This window comes from Chiloscyllium plagiosum, unplaced genomic scaffold (genome assembly GCF_037043375.1).
Source record: "Chiloscyllium plagiosum isolate Xiang-an unplaced genomic scaffold, Cpla_swu_hap1 HiC_scaffold_35, whole genome shotgun sequence".
Taxonomy (NCBI): Eukaryota; Metazoa; Chordata; class Chondrichthyes; order Orectolobiformes; family Hemiscylliidae; genus Chiloscyllium; species Chiloscyllium plagiosum.
The window spans coordinates 33267917-33293807 of NW_028270173.1; the positions used below are offsets into that span (position 1 = coordinate 33267917).

General features: G+C 47.3%; 1 protein-coding gene across 1 annotated transcript in view; it reads right to left on the reverse strand.

Annotated features, from left to right (window-relative positions):
- Positions 1-25891, reverse strand: part of LOC122541249 (zinc-binding protein A33-like) — an 82720-nt gene that overhangs the window by 22580 nt on the left and 34249 nt on the right. Inside the window, exon 3 of the mRNA XM_087978970.1 lies at positions 7425-7520. Within this exon, the coding sequence (XP_087835096.1) occupies positions 7425-7520 (96 nt within the window). The remainder of the gene's footprint in view (positions 1-7424; positions 7521-25891) is intronic.

Below are 25891 nucleotides of genomic sequence, written 5' to 3' on the forward strand. Positions count from 1 at the left end.
GATGGGTCAGATTTAAAACTAACAACTTCCACAGCCATTTGTGCAAAAGAGTTCCAACCCCCTACCATCTTGTGTGTGGAGGTGGTTCCTAAGGTCTCTCCTGAACGGTCTGGCCCTAATTCTCAGACTACGCCCCTAATTCTGGAATCCCCAACCAGTGGAATTTGTTCAACTGATTCAATGTTGAGTAGATTCTTACAGAGCTAAAGGGTGCAATAGGCCAAAGTCCAGTCTCTGCTGAGTTGGGTCCAGGTATACCGAAAAGCAACAGTGGACGGGATGCAATTCTCAACATGGACCATCCTCAAGATGCACTTCAGAAATTCACCAAGGCTCCTCATACAGCACCTTCCAAGCCCATGGGGTCTCTTCCATCTAGAAGGACATGGGCAGCAGATATATGGAAACACCGCCACCTTCAAGTTCCCCTCCAAACGACTCACCATCCTGATTAGGAAATATATTACCGTTCCTTCACCGTCGCTGGGTCAAAATCCTGGAATTCCCTCCTTAACAGCATCTGTCTGCACCACATGGACTGCAGCAGTTCAAGAAGGCAGCTCACCACCACCTTCTCAAGGGGCAACTAGGGGACGGGCAATAAACTCTGGCCCAGCCAGCAAAGTGCTCGTCCAATGAAAGAATAAAAAATGTCTTTTGTTCCAGGGAGGAATACCATCTGCAAGAGATCCTTCTCTCGTTAGGTGGTGCCTCCACTGGAATGGACATCAGTGTGGCCATTGTTTGAGAACAGATTGGGTTCCCCTGCAGTGTCCACACAGCCCCAGAGCATGTGGGCACCTATTGGGCATTGCACAGGCAATGACTGGTCACTTTGGTGAGACGGTAGAGACTGGAATGTCATGGATGGAAGAAGGGCTTATGCCCGAAACGTCGATTCTCCTGTTCGCTGGATGCTGCCTGACCTGCTGCGCTTTTCCAGCAAGACATTTTCAGCATGGGTGGAAGTATAACCAGGCACTGGGAAATGAAAAGGGGCACAATGCAATATTCCCTGTGACTATAACTGAGTATAACAGCATAACCAGCAAGCTAGGCCGAATGATCCAATCTCAAATCCCCCTGGTGCAACGTGCCATTTAAATTCAATTCATTACATAAAACCTTGAATGGAGAGATTAGTCGTTGTGGTTCTGTTCGTCGAGCTGGGAATTTGTGTTGCAGACGTTTCGTCCCCTGTCTAGGTGACATCCTCAGTGCTTGGGAGCCTCCTGTGAAGCGCTTCTGTGATGTTTCCTCTGGCATTTGTAGTGATTTGAATCTGCCGCTTCCGGTTGTCAGTTTCAGCTGTCTGCTGCAGTGGCCGGTATATTGGGTCCAGATCGATGTGCTTATTGATTGAATCTGTGGATGAGTGCCATGCCTCTAGGAATTCCCTGGCTGTTCTCTGTTTGGCTTGCCCTATAATAGTAGTGTTGTCCCAGTCGAATTCATGTTGCTTGTCATCTGCGTGTGTGGCTACTAAGGATAGATGGTCGTGTCGTTTCGTGGCTAGTTGGTGTTCATGGACGCGGATCGTTAGCTGTCTTCCTGTTTGTCCTATGTAGTGTTTTGTGCAGTTCTTGCATGGGATTTTGTACACTACATTGGTTTTGCTCATGCTGGGTATCGGGTCCTTCATTCTGGTGAGTTGTTGTCTGAGAGTGGCTGTTGGTTTATGTGCTGTTATGAGTCCTAGTGGTCACAGTAATCTGGCTGTCAGTTTGGAAATGCTCTTGATATATGGTAGTGTGGCTAGTCCTGTGGGTTGCAGCATGTCCTCATTCCGTTGTCTTTCCCTTAGGCATCTGTTGAGCCTGTTCAGCCTCTCCCTCTAGCTCAAACCCTCCAACCCTGGCAACATCCTTGTAAATCTTTTCTGAACCCTTTCAAGTTTCACAACATCTTTCCGATAGGAAGGAGACCAGAATTGAATGCAATATTCCAACAGTGGCCTAACCAATGTCCTGTACAGCTGCAACATGACCTCCCAACTCCTGTACTCAATACTCTGACCAATAAGGGAAAGCATACCAAATGCCTTCTTCACTGTCCTATCTACCTGTGACTCCACTTTCAAGGAGCTATGAACCTGCACTCCAAGGTCTCTTTGTTCAGCAACACTCCCAAGGACCTTACCATTAAGTATAAAAGTTCTGCTAAGTTTTGCTTTCCCAAAATGCAGCACCTCGCATTTATCTGAATTAAACTCCATCTGCCACTTCTCAGCCCATTGGCCCATCTGGTCCAGATTCTGTTGTAATCTGAGGTAACCCTCTTCGCTGTCCACTACACCTTCAATTTTGGTGTCATCTGCAAACTTACTAACTATACTTTTTATGCTCGAATTCAAATCATTTATATAAATGATGAAAAGTAGTGGACCCAGCACTGATCCTTGTGGTAGTCCACTGGTCACAGCCCTCCAGTCTGAAAAATACCTTTCCACCACACCCCTCTGTCTTCTACTTTTGAGCCAGTTCTGTATCCAAATGATATTTCTCCCTGTATTCTGTGAGATCTAACCTTGCTAACCAGTCTCACATGGGGAACCTTGTCGAATGCCTTACTGAAGTCCATATAGATCACATCTACCGCTCTGCCCTCATCAATCCTCTTTGTTACCTCTTCAAAAAGCTCAATCAAGTTTGTGAGACCTGATTTCCCTCGCACAAAGCCAAGTTGACTATCTCTAATCAGTCCTTGCCTTTCCATATACATGTCTCCAGACCCACAGCAATGTGGCTGACTCCTACTGCGAGTAGTACAGTAGAGCACAGAAACGGATTCTTCAACCCACGATGTTGTGCTGAACATGACACCAAATCAAATTAATCCCTTCAGCCTGCCCTTGGCCCCTGTCCTTCCATATTCATGTCCTTATCTTATCTTATAGATTAGATTAGATTCCCTACAGTATGGAAACAGACCATTTGGCCCCACAAGTCCACAGCAACCCTCTGAACAGTAACCCATCCAGACCCATTTCCCTCTTACAAATGCACCTTACACTTTGGGCAATTTAGCATGGCCAATTCACCTGACCTGCATCTCTTTGGTTTGTGGGAGGAAACCCACAGGGAGAATATGGAAACTCCACATAGACAGTCGCCGCAGGCGGGTATCGAACCCAGGTCTGTGGTGCTGTGAGGCAAAAGTGCTAAACACTGAGCCACTATGCCCCTTAAGCCGGTATATTGGGTCCAGGTCGATGTGCTTATTGATTGAATCTGTGGATGAGTGCCATGCCTCTAGGAATTCCCTGGCTGTTCTCCGTTTGGCTTGTCCTATAATAGTAGTGTTGTCCCAGTTGACCTGGACCCAATATGCCGGCCACTGCAGCGGACAGCTGGAACTGACAACTGGAAGTGGCAGATTCAAAGCACTATAAATACGGAGGAAACATCACAGAAGCGCTTCACAGGAGGCTCCCAAGCACTGAGGATGTCACCTAGACAGGGGACGAAACGTCTGCAACTCAAATTCCCAGCTTGGCGAACAGAACCACGACAGAGAGAGAGAGAATTCGAGACAACAGAGGAGTAAATTACTGCAGATGCTGGAATCTGTATTGAAAACAGCAAATGCTGGAGATCACAGTGAGTTGGATAACATCCATGGAGAGACAGCAAAGTAACAATTTGAGTCCAGATAGCTGTCGGTCTAGAATTGACTGGGACAACACATTCTTCTTAGGATAAGTCAAACAGGGACACGTGCGAGAATTCCTAGAAGCATGGCATTCCAACCGGATCTCTATCAACAAACACACTGAGTTAGACCCCATCTACCCCCCCCCCCCCCGGAGAAAGCGAACAGGAAATGACATCAGCACAGGAAAAGACATCACCAACCCAAAGAAACCCAAACATATAAATAGAAAGCAGGAATCAGCAGCATTGCTTCTCCTGGAGGCCCACTGAAGATGTTACCTAGTAGGGGAACGAAACGTCTGGAAATGAACCTTCCAGCTCAGTGAGCAAACCTACATCCAGAACCTCAACCTGAGCTACAAATCTTCCCAAAACTCGCTAGCTTGCTATCTCTCTATGAATGCTGTCTGACCTGCAGTGATCTCCAGCATTTGATGTTTTTCATCTTTCCCCTCAGCATCTTCTTTGGATGGACCTCAATGAAGAGTCATCTCAGACTGGAAGTGGTCACTCTGTTTCTCTCCCCCAAGATGCTGACATTTCTGATGAATGGCTGATGCCCGAAACATCGACTCGCCTGCCCCTCGGATACTGCCTGACCTGCTGTACTTTTCCAGCGCCACACTTTTCGACTCTGCCTCTCCAGCATCTGCAGGCCTGACGTTTTCCTCCTTTCTGTCCAGACCTGCTGAGTTTGTTCAGCACCTTCTGTTTTTGTGGTGGCCCTCAATGATTGTTTTCACACCTTGCAAGTACACACTGGTGGCGAGGGGGTAATAGCGGCAAGGTTCACAAGCTGTGATGGGTACCCATCTCAAAACTCAGGCCTATTTAGCAACACGTTGGGTCATCCAGGAGGGCTTGGGATTTCCCTATGTTACAAGGAGGGAATGGTCACCAATAATCATTGGAAACAAGTCTCCTGCTCGGTGTAAAACCAAAATTTAGAGTCGCATCTCGGAGTTTCTCATACTGGGCCTGTGAGGAGTAGGGTCATTGAGTCGTGCAGCACAGAAATAGACCCTTCAATCCAACCAGACCATAATCCCAAACTAAACTAGACCCACCTGCCTGCACTTGGCCCATATCCCTCCAAGCATTTCTTATTCATTTGCTTATCCAAATGCCTTTCAAATGTTGTAACTCTACCTGCATCCATCACTTCCTCTGGAAGTTCGTTCCACACACAAACTACTCTCTTGCAAAGAATTGCCCCTCATGTTTTTGTTAAATTATAGAATCCCTACAGTGTGAAAACAGACCCTTCAGCCCAACAAGTCCACACCGACCCTCCAAAGACTAACCCCCAGACCAATTCCTCTATCCAATATTTACCCCTGACTAATGCAGCTATCCTACGCATCCCATGAACACTATGGGCAATTTAGCACTGCCAATCCACTCTAGTTTGCACATCTCTGGATTGTGGGAGGAAATCACACTCATGTATCGGAGTTGGGGCATCACACCAGGGGGGAGGAAATCACACCAGGGGGGAATGTGCAAACACCACACAGACAGTCGACCAAGGCTGGAATCGAACCTGGGTCACTGGCATTGTGGGGCAGCAGTGCTAACTACTGAGCTACCATGCCACCCTAAATCTTTAAATCTTTCTCCTCTCACCTTAAAAAATATGCCCTGAGTTTTGAGATCCCCCATCCTTGGCAAAAGACATCAGCCATCGTATCTATACCCCTCATGATTATTTAAACCTCTATCAGGTCACCTCTCAGCCTCTTACACACCAGTGACAAAGTCTCAGCCTCTCTCTTTAACTCACACTGCGTTCCAGGCAACATCCTGGTAAATCTGTTCTGAACCCTCTCCAGTTTAATAATATCCTTCCTCTAACAGGGAGACCAGAATGCCGCACAGTGCTCCAGAAGAGGCCTCACCAATGTCCTGTACAACTTCAACATGATGCCCCAACTCCGATACATAAAGGTCTGAGCAATGAAGGCAAATGTGTCAAACGCCTTGTTAACAACTCTGTCTATACATGACGCGAACTTCAATGAATTATGTATCTGAACCCCTGGGTCTCTCTGTTCTACAACCCCACCCAAGGCCCTACTTTTAATTGTATATGTCCTGCCCTTGTTTGTTTTACCAAAATGCAATACCTCACATTTATCCAAATTAAAATCCATCTGCCACTGCTCAGCCCATTGACCCAATTGCTCAAGATGTCTCAATAACCTTTTTTCACTATCCTAGAGGAAGCCAGAGTGTTAATGCTAAGGTTGTCACATGCCTTCAGACATGTCATAGGTTCATTGCTTCAGGAACTGGGACATGTTACCCTGGTGCATTGGGCGGGGGGAGAGCACTGACTGATGTACAGGACAGCCTAGTCTGCACCTCTCTCATGATTAGATTATTAGATTAGATTACTTTACAGTGTGGAAACAGGCCCTTCGGCCCAACAAGTCCACACCGACCCGCCGAAGCGCAAACCACCCATACCCCTACATTTACCCCTTACCTAACACTACGGACAATTTAGCATGGCCAATTCACCTGACCTGCACATCTTTGGACTGTGGGAGGAAACCGGAGCACCCGGAGGAAACCCACGCAGACACGGGGAGAATGTGCAAACTCCACACAGTCAGTCGCCTGAGGCGGGAATTGAACCCGGGTCTCTGGCGCTGTGAGGCAGCAGTGCTAACCACTGTGCCACCGTGCCGCCCATGCTGTACTCGATCTCGATGACTCCCCGACACTGGATGCTTGCAGTGGTGTTAGCCAGCCCTCATGTTCTCACTCTATAAAGTGCATTGGGATAACATATTGTACAAATACAATGATACCAGACCCAGGGACCAGGACTGTCAGAATTTCCCCACAAGGTTGGGTGGGTGAAACCTGGACTGCTGCATTGTGGGGAAATTAGATAGAGGTCTCCAGGCTTATGATAGATTTTAATAAGATAGACACAGAAATTTTGCTCCTTTTAGCAGAGTGTGCAAGTACTCAGGGTTAAGAGATTAGGTTTGGGTCAGAGGAATTCAGGGCAGGATCAGGAAGCAAAGTGGGAAAGAGCTGTTCTTTTGTCTGCTGTTGTAGGTTGGCGATGATTTCAAAGCGAAATTTCTTGAGCACTGTCAGGGACAGAGCAGGGGGATGAAATAGCCTGGATTGCTCGTCAGAGGGCTAGCATGATCTCGATGGGTTGGACGACCACCTTCTGTCGCATGATGTCATCATGCCTCCACCGTCCATAACGGGCAGGGGACGTACAATCATAGAGATGTACAGCACGGAAACAGAGCCTTTGGTCCAACTCATCCATGCCGACCAGATATCTTAATCTGAACCCATTTGCCAGTTGGCCCATATCCTTCTAAACTCTTCCTATTTATATACCCATCCGGATGCCTTTTCAATATTGTCATTGTACCAGCCTCCACCACCTCCTCTGGCAGCTCATTCCATACACACGCCACCATCTGCTTGAAAACGTTGCCCCTTACGTCCCTTTTAAATCTTTCCCCTCTCACCCTCAACCTGTGCCCTCTAGTTCTGGACTCCCCTGCCCTGGCGTAAAGACCTTGTCTATTTATCCTATGCTTGCACCACATGATTCTATAAACCTGTATAAGGTCACCCCTCAGCCTCCGACACTTCAGGGAAAACAGCCCCAGCCCAGTCCAGCTTTGGTGAAAGGCTGAAGCGCCGATGTTCATTGGCTGTTCAGTGACATTGGATTTTTGCTTCTACTTGCGAGTGTTCTTACTGGTCCACCAAAGACAATTGGATGGTTACCTTGAGTTCCAGGACTGCCTTTTCCTGACTGGCTTCTATCCCTCTGATCACTTCCACTCGCTTCTCCAGTTCTCCTGAAGATTCCTTCAGCTTTTCCTGCAAAAGATTGGACAAAAATAAAACAGTCGGCCTCATTTATGATGCAGCTTTCGGAGTGACTAGGAATGAGGTCTAGTCTTTCTGCTCTCTGTTTCAGAGTTTGACTGAGAGCTCAGCACTGCCCCCACTTTACCACAGGTATTGGTGGTTAGAGGTTTTCCTGTACAGCTGTGAAAGTTGTTATTATTTGTCTTATTCGATATCGTTGGTTGGGAACCAGCCGCCGAAAATCTCCTTTCACCCATCGCTGGGATGATTGCAGCTGGAACAATACTCCAAAATGTCCCTGTACCAACCAGAACACAGCAGCCAATCTGTCTGTCACCCCACCCACTGCCTTAAGCCATCACTTTCTCCATCATTGACACACAGTGGCTGCAGTATGTACCATATAGAAGGTACATGGCAACAGCCTAGTGGTATTATTAATGGACTGTTAATCTAGAGGCCTAGCTGATGTCCTAGGGACTCCAATAAAAAACCTGGGATTAAGACTTTAATGATGGCTGTGAAAACATTGCTGATTCACTAATGGGAACGAATCTGCCACATTTGATTGAGTGTGGCAGAAGGATGAAATCAACTAGAGAGAGTGAGGACTGGAGATCAGAGCCAACAGTGTGGAGCTGGAAAAGCGCAACAAGTCAGGCTGCATCCGAGGAGCAGGAGAATCGACATTTTGGGCATAAGCCCTTCATCACAAAATGGCTGATGAAGTTCTTATGCCCGAAATGTCGATTCTCTTGCTCCTCGGATGCTGCCTGACTGGCTGCGCTTATCTAGCACCACACTCTCGACTATGGCACAAAGATGCCAAGGAGAGTGTGGCACAGGGTAGCTCAGTGGTTAGCACCACTACCTCACAGTGCCAGGGACCTGGTTTCGATTCTGCTCTCGGCTGAATGTCTGCATGGAATTTGCACATTATCCCTGTATCTGCATGGGTTTCCTCCTGCAGTTCAAAGATGCTTAGGAGGATTGGCCATGGGAAATTGCCCCTAGCACCCAGGGATGTGTAGGTTAGCCATGCAGAAAGGAGGGTTGACAGGGATTGGATGGGATGCCCCTATGGAGGGTTGGTGTGGACTCGATGGGCTGAATGGCCTGCTTCCACATTGCAGGGGCTCTCTGATTCTATTCAATGATCTGGTCTACAGGTGACTGCATGCCCCATGCACTGTGATTGATTCTTAACTGCCCTCTGGGCAATAAATGCTGGCCTAGCCAGAGATGCTCACTTCCCACGAATTAATTAAAAAAAGAAAACTCCCCCAAGCTCTGCTAGACAGCACCTTCCTAACCTTTCTCATTCAGAAACGCAAGGGCAGCAGATGTTGGGGAGCACCACCACCATCCGGAAATTCCCATCCGAGTCTGGCACCATTCCAACTGGGGCCGTGGACCTAACAAGGGAGTTACGGAGAGAATGGTCCCTGCTGAACGTATAGGGGTGGAGAGGGAAATATGTCCCTGGTGGTGGGGTCTGTTTGTAGATGATGGAAATGGCGGAGGATGACGCAATGTAGTCGGAGATTGGTGGGTGGAAGGTGTGGACCAGGCGGGCTCTGTCCTTGTTGTGATATCCCCTCGGATTTGTGAATACTTGTGGAACTGTGTGGCTTTGACTGTGAGTGGACGTTGCTTCAGTGCGGAGAGGACTTGACAGAGCTCTGGCAGGGTTTGAGATCCTGTGAATGACTTGTACAGTCAAAAAGTGGGGGGTGAACCTGTTGCTGTATCCAACCCGTAGCATAAACGATACTGGATTACATAAAGATGATAACGGTGTCATACCTTTCTGAAAACTGATCCACACGAATGGGATAAACAATGAAACAAAGTGGGATGCAGAACTCAGAGGGAGGGCAAAGACAATGTGGAAGCAAGCCATTTGGCCCTTCCAAGAGATCCCACCTGGATCCACGCTGCATTTCCTATGGCAAACCCACCTACTCCTATAACCCTGCATTTCCCATGGCAAACCCACCAACCCCGATAACCCTGCATTTCCCATGGCTAATCCACCTATCCCTATAACCCGACATTTTCCATTACTAATCCACCTATCCCTATAACCCAGCATTTCCAATGGCTAATCCACCTATCCCGATAACCCCGGATTTCCCATGGCTAATCCACCTATCCCTATAACCCTACATTTCCGATGGCTAATCCACCTATCCCTATAACCCTGCAATTCCCGTGGATAATCCAACTATCCATATAACCCCGCATTTCCAATGGGAAATCCAACTTCAGCTATAACCCTGCATTTCCCATGGCTAATCCACCTAACCCTATAACCCTGCATTTCCCATGGCTAATCCACCTAACCCTACAACACTGCATTTCCCATGGCAAATCCACATATACCTATAACCCTGCATTTCCCATGGTTAATCCATCTATCCCTATGACCCTGCACTTCCCATGGATAATCCACCTAGCCCTATAACACTGCATTTACCATGGCTAATCCAACTATCCAAAGAACCCGACATTTTCCATGACAAATCCACCTATCACTATAACCCTGCATTTCCCATGGTTAATATACCTACCCCTATAACCCTGTATTTCCCATGGCTAATCCACCTATCCATATAACCCTGCATTTCCCATGGGAAATCCAACTACCTCTATAACCCTGCAATTCCCATGGCTAATTCACCTATCCCTTCTACCCTACATTTCCCATGGCTAAACCACCTACCCCTATAACCCTGTTTTTCCCAATGCAAATCTGACCCTACAACACTGCATTTCCCATGGCTAATCCAACTATCCATACAACCCCTCATTTCCAATGGGAAATCCAAATACCCCTATAACCCTGTATTTCCCATGGCTAAGCCACCTACCCCTATAACCCTACTATTCCCATTGCTAATCCACCTAACCCTACAACACCGCATTTCCCATGGCAAATCCACCTATCCCTATACCCCAGCATTTCCCATGGCTAATGCACCTATCTCAATAACCCTGCATTTCCCATGGTTAATCCATCTATCCCTATGACCCTGCACTTGCCATGGATAATCCACCTCTCCCTTTACCCCAGCATTTCCCATGGCTAATGCACCTATCTCAATAACCCTGCATTTCCCATGGTTAATCCATCTATCCCTATAACCCTGCATTTCCCATGGTTAATCCATCTATCCCTATGACCCTGCACTTGCCATGGATAATCCACCTCTCCCTTTACCCCAGCATTTCCCATGGCTAATGCACCTATCTCAATAACCCTGCATTTCCCATGGTTAATCCATCTATCCCTATAACCCAGCATTTCCCACGGTTAATCCACCTATCCCTATAACACTGCATTTCCCATGGCTAATCCACCTATCCCTATAACCCTACATTTCCGATGGCAAATCCACCTATCCCTATACCCCAGCATTTCCCATGGCTAATGCACCTATCTCAATAACACTGCATTTCCCATGGTTAATCCATCTATCCCTATAACCCAGCATTTCCCACGGTTAATCCACCTATCCCTATAACACTGCATTTCCCATGGCTAATCCACCTATCCCTATAACCCGACATTTCCGATGGCTAATCCACCTATCCCTATAACCCTGCAATTCCCGTGGATAATCCAACTATCCATATAACCCCGCATTTCCAATGGGAAATCCAACTTCAGCTATAACCCTGCATTTCCCATGGCTAATCCACCTAACCCTATAACCCTGCATTTCCCATGGCTAGTCCACCTAACCCTACAACACTGCATTTCCCATGGCAAATCCACCTATACCTATAACCCTGCATTTCCCATGGGAAATCCAACTACCTCTATAACCCTGCAATTCCCATGGCTAATCCACCTATCCCTTCTACCCTACATTTCCCATGGCTAAGCCACCTACCCCTATGACCCTGTTTTTCCCAATGCAAATCTGACCCTACAACACTGCCTTTCCCATGGCTAATCCACATACCCACATCACACTGCATTTCTCATGGCTAATCCCCTATCCCTACAACCCTGCATTTCACATGGCTAATCCACCTATCCAGAAAACCCTGCATTTCCCATGGCTAATCGACCCATCCCAATAACCCTGCATTTCCCATGGCTAATCCACCCATCACTATAACCTGTCATTTCCCATGGCTAATCCACATACCCCCATTACACTACATTGCCCATGGTTCATCCACCTATCCCTATAACACTGCATTTCCCATGGCAAATATACCTATCCCTATAACCCAGCATTTCCTATGGCTAATGCACCTATCCTTATAATCCTGAATTTACAATGGCTATTCCACCTATCCCTATAACCCTGCATTTCCCACGGTTAATCCACTATCCCTATGACACTGCATTTCACATGGCTAATCCACCTATCCCTATGACCCTACATTTCCCATGGCTAATCCACCTATCCCTATAACCCTGCAATTCCCGTGGATAATCCACCTATCCCTATAATCCCGCATTTCCAATGGGAAATCCAAATTTCCCTATAACCGTGCATTTCCCATGGCTAATCCACCTAACCCTACAACCCTGCATTTCCCATGGCTAATCCACCTAACCCTACAACACTGCATTTCCCATGGCAAATCCACCTATACCTATAACCCTGAATTTCCCATGGTTAATCCATCTATCCCTATGACCCTGCACTTCCCATGTATAATCCACCTATCCGTATAACCCTGCATTTCCCATGGCTAATCCAACTATCCCTATAACCCTGCAATTCCCATGGCTAATCCACCTACCCCTTTTACCCTACATTTCCCATGGCTAAACCACCAATCCGTATAACGCTGCATTTCCCATGGCTAATCCACCTACCCCTATAACCCAGCATTTCCCATGGCTAATCCACCTATCCATATAACCCTGAATTTCCCATGGCTAATCCACCTACCCCTATAAACTGCATTTCCCATGGCTAATCCACCCATCCTTCTCACCCTGCATTTCCCATGGCTAATCCACCTATCCCTATAACCCTGCATTTTCCATGGCTGATCCACCTATCCCTATAACCCTGCATTTCCCATGGTTAATACATCTATCCCTACAACCCAGCAATTCCCATGGCTAAACGACCTATCACTTTAACTCTGCATTTCCCATGGCTAATCCAACTCTCCATATAACCCTGCATTTCCCACAGTTAATCGATCTATCCGTATAACCCAGCATTTCCCAGGGCTAATCCACCTATCCCTATAACCTTGGATTTCCCATGGGTAATACACCTATCCATATAACTCTGCATTTCCCATGGGAAATCCAATTACCTCTATAACCCTGCATTTCTCATGGCTAATCCACATACCCCCATCACACTGCATTTCCCATGGCTAATCCACTTCTCCACATAACCCTACATTTCCCATGGTAAATCCACCCATCCCTACAACCCTGCATTTCCCATGGCTAATCCACCTATCCTTATAATCCTGCATTTGGCATGGCTAATCCACATACCGCGATCACCCTGATATTCCCATGGCTAATCCACCTACCCCTATAACCCGGCATTTCCCATGGCTAATCCACCTACCCCTATAAACTGCATTTCCCATGGCTAATCCACCTATCGCTATAAACCTGCATTTCCCATGGCTAATCGACGTACCCCTATAAACTGCATTTCCCATGGCTAATCCACCTACCCAATAACACTGCATTTCCCATGGCTAATCCACCTACCCCTATAAACCTGCATTTCCCATGGCTAATCCACCTTGCCCTATCACCCTGCATTTCCAATGTCTAATCCACCTCTCCCCATAACCCTGCATTTCCCATGGCTAATCCACCTATACCTCTAACCCTGCATTTCCCATGGCTAATCCACCTATCCCTATAACCCTGCATTTCCCATGGCCAATCCACATACCCCAATAACCCAGCATTACGCATGGCTAAACCACCTACCCCTATAACCGTGCTTTTTCCCTGGCTAATCCGCCTACGCCAATAACCCTGCATTTCCCATGGCTAATCCACCTATCCCGATAAACCTGAATTTCCCATGGCTAATCCACCTATCCCTATAACCCTGCATTTCCCCTGGCTAATGCACCTATCCCTATAACCCTGCATTTCCAATGTCTAATTCACCTCTCCCCATAACCCTGCATTTCCCATGGCTAATCCACCTATCCCTCTAACCCTGAGTATCCCATGGCCAATCCACCTATCCCGATAACCCTGCATTTCCCATGGCCAATCCACATACCCCAATAACCCAGCATTACGCATGGTTAATCCACCTACTCCTATAACCGTGCTTTTTACGTGGCTAATCCACTTACGCCAATAACCCTGCATTTCCCATGGCTAATCCACCTTCCCATATAACCCGGCATTTCCCATGGCTAATCCTCCTATCCTTATAACCTTTCATTTCCTCTGGCTAATGCACCTATCCCTATAACCCTGCATTTCCAATGTCTAATCCACCTCTCCCCATAACCCGGCATTTCCCATGGCTAATCTACCTATCCCTCTAACCCTGCATATCCCATGGCAAATCCACCTATCCCTATAACCCTGCATTTCCAATGTCTAATCCACCTCTCCCCATAACCCTGCATTTCCCATGGCTAATCCACCTATTCCTATAACCATGCATTTCCCATGGCTAACCCTCCTTCGCCAATAACCCTGCATTTCCAATGGCGAATCCACCTATCCCTATAACCCTGCATTTCCAATGTGTAATCCACCTCTCCCCATAACCCTGCATTTCCCATGGCTAATCCACCTATTCCTATAACCATGCATTTCCCATGGCTAACCCTCCTTCGCCAATAACCCTGCATTTCCAATGGCTAATCCACCTATCCCTATAACCCTGCATTTCCAATGTCTAATCCACCTATCCCTCTAACCCTGCATTTCCCATGGCCAATCCACCTATCCCTCTAACCCTGCATTTCCCATGGCTAATCCACCTATTCTTATAATCCTGCATTTGGCATGGCTAATCCACATAACGCGATCACCCTGATATTCCCATGGCTAATCCACCTATCCCTATAACTCTGCATTTCCCATGGCTAATCCACCTACCCAATAACACTACATTTCCCATGGCTAATCCACCTACCCCTATAAACCTGCATTTCCCATGGCTAATCCACCTTGCCCTATAACCCTGCATTTCCCATGACTAATCCACCTATCCCTGTAACACTGCATATCGCATGGCTAATCCGCCTTCCCCTATAACCCTGAATTTCCCATGGGTAATCCACCTATCCCTATAACCCTGCATTTCGTCTGGCTAATGCACTTATCCCTATCACCCTGCATTTCCAATGTCTAATCCACCTCTCCCCATAACCCTGCATTTCCCATGGCTAATCCACCTATACCTCTAACCCTGCATTTCCCATGGCTAATCCACCTATCCCTATAACCCTGCATTTCCCATGGCCAATCCACATACCCCAATAACCCAGCATTACGCATGGCTAAACCACCTACCCCTATAACCGTGCTTTTTCCGTGGCTAATCCGCCTACGCCAATAACCCTGCATTTCCCATGGCTAATTTACATATCCCTATAACCCTGCATTTCCCCTGGCTAATTCACCTATCCCTATAACCCTGCATTTCCCCTGGCTAATTCACCTATCCCTATAACCCTGCATTTCCCCTGGCTAATGCACCTATCCCTATAACCCTGCATTTCCAATGTCTAATCCACCTCTCCCCATAACCCTGCATTTCCCATTGCTAATCCACCTATCCCAATAACCCTGCATTTCCCATGGCTAATCCACCTATCCCTATAATCCTGCATTTCCCATGGCTAATCCACCTACCCAATAACACTGCATTTCCCATGGCTAATCCACCTACCCCTATAAACCTGCATTTCCCATGGCTAATCCACCTACACCTATAACCCTGCATTTCCCCTGGCTAATCCACCTACCCCTACAACCCTGCATTTCCTATGGCTAAACCACCTATCCGTATAACGCTGCATTTCCCATGGCTAATCCACCTATCCCTATAACCCTGCATTACCCATGGCTAATCCACCTATCCCAAACCCGTGCATATCCAATGGCCAATCCACCTATCCCTATAACCATGCATTTCCCATGGCTACTCCACCGACCCATAATACCCTGCATTTCTCATGGCTTATCCACCTATCCCTATAACCTTGCATTTCCCATGGCTAATCCACCTAACCCTATAATCCCGCATTTCTCATGGCCAATCTACCTACCCGTATGACTCTGCATTTCCCATGGCCAATCCACCAATCCCTGTAACACTGCTTTTCCCCGGCTAATGCCCCTACCCCTATAACCCTGCATTTCTCATGGCAAATCCAACTACCCCTATAACCCTGCATTTCCCATTGCAAAACCACCTATCCCTATGACCCTGCATTTCCCATTGCTAATCCACCGACGCATTTAACACTGCATTTCCCATGGCTACTCCACCTACCCCTATAACCCTGTATTTCCCATGGCTACTCCACCTACCACTATAACCCTGCGATTCCCATGGCTAATCCACCAATCTCCATAACCCTGCATTTCCCATGGTTTAGCCACCTATCCCGATAACCCTGTATTTCCCATGGCTATTCCACCTACCCCCATAACCCTGTATTTCCCATCTCTTCTCCAGCTACCCCTATAACCCTGCGATTCCCATGGCGAATCCACCAATCCCTATAATCCTGCATTTCCCATGGCTAATCCACATATGGCTATAACACTGCATTTCCCATGGCTACCTTACCTACGCCAATAACCCCGCATTTCCCATGGCTAATCCACCTATACCTATAACCCTGCATTTCCCATGGTTTATCCACCTAACCCTATAACCCTGCATTTCCCATGGTTTATCCACCTAACCCTATAACCCTGCATTTCCCATGGCTAATCCACCTACCCCTATAACCCTGCGATTCCAATGGCTAAACCACCTATCCCTATGACCCTGCACTTTCCATGGCTATTCCACCTCCGCCTTTAACCCTGCATTTCCCATGGCTACTCCACCTACCCCTATAACCCAGCGATTCCCATGGCTAATCCACCAATCCCTATAACCCTGCATGTCCCATGGCTAATCCACCTACCCCTATAAACGGCATTTCCCATGGCTAATCCACCCATCACTATAACCCGGCATTTCCCATGGCTAATCCACCTATCCCTATAAACCTGCATTTCCCATGGCTAATCCACCTACCCCTATAAACGTCATTTCCCATGGCTAATCCACCCATCACTATAACCCGGCATTTCCCATGGCTAATCCACCTATCGCTATAAACCTGCATTTCCCATGGCTAATCCACCCATCCTTCTCACCCTGCATTTCCCATGGCTAATCCACCTATCCCTATAACCCTGCATTTTCCATGGCTGATCCACCTATCCCTATAACCCTGTATTTTCCATGGCCAATCCACCTATCCCTATAACCCTGCATTTCCCATGGTTAATACATCTATCCCTACAACCCAGCAATTCCCATGGCTAATCGACCTATCACTTTAACTCTGCATTTCCCATGGCTACTTCACCTACCCCTATAACCTTGCATTTCCCATGGCTAATCCACCTCTCCATATAACCCTGCATTTCCCACGGTTAATCCATCTATCCGTATAACCCAGCATTTCCCATGGCTAATCCAACTATCCCTATAACCCTGCATTTCCCATTGGTAATACACCTATCCATATAACTCTGCATTTCCCATGGGAAATCCAATTACCTCTATAACTCTGCATTTCTCATGGCTAATCCACATACCCCCATCACACTGCATTTCCCATGGCTAATCCACTTCTCAAACATACCCCTGCATTTTCCATGGTTAATCCACCCATCCCTAAAACCCTGCATTTCCCATGGCTAATCCACCTATCCTTATAACCCTGCATTTGCCATGGCTAATCCACCTATCCCTATAACCCTGCATTTCCCACGGTTAATCCACCTATTCCTATAACCCTGCATTTCCCATGGCTAATCCACCTAACTCTATCGACCTCATTTCCCATGGATAATCCACCTACCCAATAACACTGCATTTCCCATGGCTAATCCAGCTATCCCTATACCACTGCATATCCCATGGCTAATCCATCTACCCCTATAACCCTGCATTTCCCATGGCTAATCCACCTATCCGTATAATGCTGCATTTCCCATGGCTAATCCACCTATCCCTAAAACCCTGCATTTACCACGGCTAATCCACCTATCCCTATAACCCTGCATTTCCCATGACTAATCCACCTACCCCTATAACCGTGCATTTTCCGAAGCTAATCCGCCTACGCCAATAACCCTGCATTTCCCATGGCTAATCCACCTACCCCTATATCCCTGCATTTCCCGTGGCTAATCCACCTACCCCTATAACCCTGCATTTCCCATGGTTAATCCTCCTATCCCTATGACACTGCATTTCCCATGGCTAATCCAGTCATCCTAATAACCCTGCATTTCCCATGGCTAATCCAGTTATCCCTATAACCCTGCATTTCCCATGGATAATCCACCTATCCATATAACCCTGCATTTCCCACGTCTAATCCACCTATCCCTGTACCAATGCATTTCCCATGGCTAATCCACCGATCCCTATAACCCTGTATTTCCCATGGGTAATCCACCTATCCATATAACCCTGCCTTTCCCAAAACTAATCAACCTACCCCAATAACCCAGCATTTCCCATGGCTAATCCACCTATCCCTATAACCCTGCATTTCCCACGACTAATCCACCTATCCCTATAACCCTGCATTTCCCATGGTTAATCCTCCTATCCCTATGACACAGCATTTCCCATGGTTAATCCAGTCATCCTTATAAGCCGTCACTGCCCAAGGCTAATCCACCTACCCCTGTAACCCTGTATTCCCCGTGGCTAATCCGCCTACGCCAATAACCCGGCATTTCGCATGGCTAATCCACCTACCCCTATAGGCCTGCATTTCAGAAAGCTAATCGAACTACGCCAATAACCCTGCATTTCCCATGGCTAATCCACCTACCTCAATAACCCTGCATTTCCCATGGCTAATCCACCTACCTCAATAACCCTGCATTTCCCATGGTTAATCCACCTATCCCTATGACACTGCATTTCCTATGGCTAATCCAGTCATCCCTACAACCCTGCATTTCCCATGGATAATCCACCTATCCCTATAACCCTGCATTTCCCACGGCTAATCCACCTATTCCTGTAACAATGCATTTCCCCTGGCTAATCCACTTATCCCTATAGCCCTGCATTTCCCATGGCTAATCCACCAACCCTATAACGCTGCATTTTCCGTGGCTAATCCACCTCTCTCCATAACCCGGCATTTCCCATGGCCAATCCACCTACCTCAATAACCTGCATTTCCCATGGCTAACCCACCTACCCCTATAACCCGGCATTTCACATGGCTAATCCACCTAAACTCTATAATCCTGCATTTCCCATAGCTAATCCACCTGTCCCTATAATCCTGCATTTCCCATGCCGTATCCACCTATCCCTATAACCCTGCATTTCCCATGCCTAATCCACCTATCACTATAATCCTGCATTTCCCATGGCGAATCCACCTTCCCCTATAACCGTGCATTTTCCGTGGCTAATCTGCCTACACAAATAACCCGGCATTTCCCATGGCTAATCCACCTATCCCTGTAACAATGCATTTCCCATGGCTTAACCACCTACGCCTATAGACCTGCATTTCCATTGGATAATCCACCTACCCAATAACCCTGCATTTTCCATGGTTAATCCACGTATTCCTATAACCCTGCATTTCCCACAGTTAATCCACCTATCCCTATAACCCAGCATTTCCCATAGCTAATCCACCTATCCCTATAACCATGTATTTCCCATGGCCAATACGCCTATACCTATAACTCTGCATTTCCCATGGCTAATCCACCTAACCCGATAACCCTGCATTTCCCATGGCTGATCCACCTACCCTTATAGACCTGCATTTCCCATGGATAAGCCACCTACCCAGTAACACTGCATTTCCCCTGGCTAATCCACCTATCCCTATAACCCTGCATTTCGCACGGCTAATCCACCTATCCCAAAAACAATGCATATGCCATGGCTAATCCACCTACCCCTATAACCCTGCATTTCCCATGGCAAATCCACCTATCCTTATAACCTTGCATTTCCCATGGCTAATCCACCTATCCCTATAAACCTGCATTTCCCACAGCTAATCCACCTATCCCTATAACACCACATATCCCATGGCTAATTCACCTACCCCTATAACCCTGCATTTCCCATGGCTATTCCACCTATCCGTATAGTGCTGCATTTCCCATGGCTAATCCGCCTAACCCTATAACCCTGCATTTCCCATGGTTAATCCACCTACCCCTATAGCCTTGCATTTCCCATGACTAATCCACCTATCCCTATAACACTGCATATCGCATGGCTTATCCACCTACCACAATAACCCTGCATTTCCCATGACTAATCCACGTATCCCTGTAACAATGCATTTCCCAGGGCTAATCTACCGATCCCTATAACCCTGCATTTCCAATGGCTAATCCACCTATCCATATAACACTGCATTTCCCATGACTAATCCACGCACCGCTATAAACCTGCATTTCAAATGGCTAATCCACCTTGCCCTATAACCCTGAATTTGCCATGGCTAATCCACCTATCCCTATAACCCTGCATTTCCCCTGGCTAATGCACCTATCCGTATAACCCTGCATTTCCAATGTCTAATCCACCTCTCCCCATAACCCTGCATTTCCCATGGCTAATCCACCTATCCCTATAACCCTGCATTTCCCATGGCTAATCCACCTACCCAAAAACACTGCATTTCCCATGGCTAATCCACCTACCCCTATAACCTTGCATTTCCCCTGGCAAATCCACCTACCCCTATAACCCTACATTTCCCATGGCTAATACACCTACCCCTATAACTCTGCATTTCCCATGGCTAATCCACCTCCACCTATAACCCTGCATTTCCCCTGGCTAATCCACCTACCCCTATAACTCTGCATTTCCCATGGCTCATCCACCTACACCTATAACCCTGCATTTCCCATGGCTAAACCACCTATCCGTATAACGCTGCATTTCCCATGGCTAATCCACCTACCCCTATAACCCGGCATTTCCCATGGCTAAACCACCTATCCGTATAACGCTGCATTTCCCATGGCTAATCCACCTACCCCTAAAACCCGGCATTTCCCATGGCTAATCCACCTATCCCTATAATCCTGCATTTCCCATGGCCATTCCACCTTCCCGTATACCTGTGAATTTTCCGTGGCTAATCTGCCTACGCCAATAACCCGGCATTTCCCATGGCTAATCCACCAATCCCTGTAACAATGCATTTCCCATGGCTTATCCACCTACCTCTATAGACCTGCATTTCCATTGGATAATCCACCTACCCAATAACCCTGCATTTTCCATGGCTAATCCACGTATCCCTATAACCCTGCATTTCCCACAGTTAATCCACCTAACCCTATAACTCAGCATTTCCCATGGCTAATCCAGCTATTCCTAAAACCATGCATTTCCCAAGGCCAATACACCAGTCCCTATAACTCTGCATTTCCCATGGCTAATCCACCTATCACTATAATCCTGCAATTCCCATGGCGAATCCACCTATCCATATAACCCTGCATTTCCCATGACTAATCCACCTAACCCTACAACACACCATTTCCCCTGGCTAATCCACTTATCCCTATAGCCCTGCATTTCCCATGGCTAATCCACCAACCCTATAACCCTGCATTTCCCGTGGCTAATCCACCTATCCCTATTACACTGCATTCCCCCTGGCTAATCCACCTCTCCCCATAACCCGGCGTTTCCCATGGCCAATCCACCTACCCCAATAACCCTGCATTATCCATGGTTAATCCACCTATCCCTATAACCCTGCATATCGCATTACCAATCCAACTATCCCTATAACCCGGCATTTCCCATGGGTAATCCACCTATCCCTACAACCCTGCATTTCCCCTGGCTAATCCACCTACCCAATAACACTGCATTTCCCATGGCTAATCCACCTACCCGTATAAACCTGCATTTCCCATGGCTAATCCACCTACACCTATAACCCTGCATTTTGCCTAGCTAATCCACCTACCCCTATAACCCTGCATTTCCCATGGCTAAACCACCTATCCGTATAACGCTGCATTTCCCATGGCTAATCCACCTACCCCTATAACCCGGCATTTCCCATGGCTAATCCACCTAAACCCTATAATCCTGCATTTCCCATGCCGTATCCACCTATCCTATTAACCCTGCATTTCCCATGGCTAATCCACCTATCAGTATAATCCTGCATTTCCCATGGCGAATCCACCTTCCCCTATAATCCTGCATTTCCCATGGCCAATCCACAAACCCCAATAACCCAGCATTACCCATGGCTAATCCACCTACCCCTATAACCGTGCATTTTCGGTGGCTAATCCGCCTACGCCAATCACCCTGCATTTCCCATGGTTAATCCACCTACCCCTATAACCCTGCAGTTCCCATGGCTAATCCACCTATCCCTATAACACTGCATATCGCATGGCTTATCCACCTACCCCTATAACCCTGCATTTCCCATGACTAATCCACCTATCCCTATAACCGTGCATTTTCGGTGGCTAATCCGCCTACGCCAATCACCCTGCATTTTCGGTGGCTAATCCGCCTACGCCAATCACCCTGCATTTCCCATGGCTAATCCACCTACCCCTAAAACCCTGCATTTCCCATGGCTAATCCACCTATCCCTATAACCCTGCATTTCCCCTGGCAAATCCACCTACCCCTATAACCCGACATTTCCCATGGCTAATACACCTACCCCTATAACTCTGCATTTCCCATGGCTAATCCACCTACACCGAAAACCCTGCATTTCCCCTGGCTAATCCACCTACCCCTATAACCCTGCATTTGCCATGGCTAATCCACCTACCCAAAAACACTGCATTTCCCATGGCGAATCCACCTACCCCTATAACTCTGCATTTCCCATGGCTAATCCACCTACACCTATAACCCTGCATTTCCCCTGGCTAATCCACATACCCCTATAACCCTGCATTTCCCATGGCTAAACCACCTATCCGTATAACGCTGCATTTCCCATGGCTAATCCACCTACCCCTATAAACCTGCATTTCCCACGGCTAATCCACCTATCCCTAAAACACTGCATGTCCTATGGCTAATCCACCTACCCCTATAACCCGGCATTTCCCATGGCCATTCCACCTTCCCGTATAACTATGAATTTTCCGTGGCTAATCTGCCTATGCCAATAACCCGGCATTTCCCATGGCTAATCCACCTATCCCTGTAACAATGCATTTCCCAGGGCTTATCCACCTATCTCAATAGACCTGCATTTCCATTGGACAATCCACCTACCCAATACCCTGCATTTTCCATGGCTAATCCACGTATCCCTATAACCCTGCATTTCCCACAGTTAATCCACCTAACCCTATAACTCAGCATTTCCCATGGCTAATCCAGCTATTCTTAAAACCATGCATTTCCCATGGCCAATACACCGGTCCCTATAACTCTGCATTTCCCATGGCTAATCCACCTATCCCTATAGCCCTGCATTTTCCATGGCTAATCCACCAACCCTATAACCCTGCATTTCCCGTGGCTAATCCACCTATCCCTATTACACTGCATTTCCCCTGGCTAATCCACCTCTCCCCACAACCCGGCGTTTCCCATGGCCAATCCACCTACCCCAATAACCCTGCATTATCCATGGTTAATACACCTATCCCTATAACCCTGCAGATCGCATTACCAATCCAGCTATCCGTATAACCCGGCATTACCCCAGTCTAATCCACCTACCCCTATAACCCGGCATTTCCCATGGCTAATCCACCTATCCCTATAACCCTGCATTTCCCATGGCTAATCCACCTACACCTATAACCCTGCATTTTGACTGGCTAATCCACCTACCCCTATAACCCTGCATTTCCCATGGCTAAACCACCTATCCGTATAACGCTGCATTTCCCATGGCTAATCCACCTACCCCTATAACCCGGCATTTCCCATGGCTAATCCACCTAAACCCTATAATCCTGCATTTCCCATGGCTAATCCACCTATCCCTATAATCCTGCATTTCCCATGCCGTATCCATCTATCCCTATAACCCTGCATTTCCCATGGCTAATCCACCTATCACTATAATCCTGCATTTCCCATGGCGAATCCACCTTCCCCGAAAACCGTGCATTTTCCGTGGCTAATCTGCCTACGCCAATAACCCGGCATTTCCCATGGCTAATCCAACTATCCAAGAAACAATGCATTTCCCATGGCTTATCCACCTACCCCTATAGACCTGCATTTACATTGGATAATCCACCTACCCAATAACCCTGCATTTTCCATGGCTAATCCACGTATCCCTATAACCCTGCATTTCCCATGGCTAATCCACCTAAACCCTATAATCCTGCATTTCCCATGGCTAATCCACCTATCCCTATAATCCTGCATTTCCCATGCCTTATCCACCATTCCCTATAACCCTGCATTTCCAATGTCGAATCCACCTCTCCCCATAACCCTGCATTTTCCATGGCAAATCCACCTATTCCTATAACCATGCATTTCCCATGGCTAATCCTCCTTCGCCAGTAACCCTGCATTTCCCATGGCTAATCCACCTATCCCTATAACCCTGCATTTCCCATGGCTAATCCACCGACCCAATAACACTGCATTTCCCATGGCTAATCCACCAACCCCTATAACCCTGCATTTCCCATGGCTAATCCACCTACCCCTATAACCCTGCATTTCCCCTGGCTATCCACCAACCCCTATAACCCTGCATTTCCCCTGGCAAATCCACCTACCCCTATAACCCGACATTTCCCATGGCTAATACACCTACCCCTATAACTCTGCATTTCCCATGGCTAATCCACCTACACCGAAAACCCTGCATTTCCCCTGGCTAATCCACCTACCCCTATAACCCTGCATTTGCCATGGCTAATCCACCTACCCAAAAACACTGCATTTCCCATGGCGAATCCACCTACCCCTATAACTCTGCATTTCCCATGGCTAATCCACCTACACCTATAACCCTGCATTTCCCCTGGCTAATCCACCTACCCCTATAACCCTGCATTTCCCATGGCTAAACCACCTATCCGTATAACGCTGCATTTCCCATGGCTAATCCACCTACCCCTATAAACCTGCATTTCCCACGGCTAATCCACCTATCCCTAAAACACTGCATGTCCTATGGCTAATCCACCTACCCCTATAACCCGGCATTTCCCATGGCCATTCCACCTTCCCGTATAACTATGAATTTTCCGTGGCTAATCTGCCTATGCCAATAACCCGGCATTTCCCATGGCTAATCCACCTATCCCTGTAACAATGCATTTCCCAGGGCTTATCCACCTACCTCAATAGACCTGCATTTCCATTGGACAATCCACCTACCCAATACCCTGCATTTTCCATGGCTAATCCACGTATCCCTATAACCCTGCATTTCCCACAGTTAATCCACCTAACCCTATAACTCAGCATTTCCCATGGCTAATCCAGCTATTCTTAAAACCATGCATTTCCCATGGCCAATACACCAGTCCCTATAACTCTGCATTTCCCATGGCTAATCCACCTATCCCTATAGCCCTGCATTTTCCATGGCTAATCCACCAACCCTATAACCCTGCATTTCCCGTGGCTAATCCACCTATCCCTATTACACTGCATTTCCCCTGGCTAATCCACCTCTCCCCATAACCCGACGTTTCCCATGGCCAATCCACCTACCCCAATAACCCTGCATTATCCATGGTTAATACACCTATCCCTATAACCCTGCATATCGCATTACCAATCCAGCTATCCCTATAACCCGGCATTTCCCATGGCTAATCCACCTATCCCTATAACCCTGCATTTCCCATGGCTAATCCACCTACACCTATAACCCTGCATTTTGACTGGCTAATCCACCTACCCCTATAACCCTGCATTTCCCATGGCTAAACCACCTATCCGTATAACGCTGCATTTCCCATGGCTAATCCACCTACCCCTATAACCCGGCATTTCCCATGGCTAATCCACCTAAACCCTATAATCCTGCATTTCCCATGGCTAATCCACCTATCCCTATAATCCTGCATTTCCCATGCCGTATCCATCTATCCCTATAACCCTGCATTTCCCATGGCTAATCCACCTATCACTATAATCCTGCATTTCCCATGGCGAATCCAC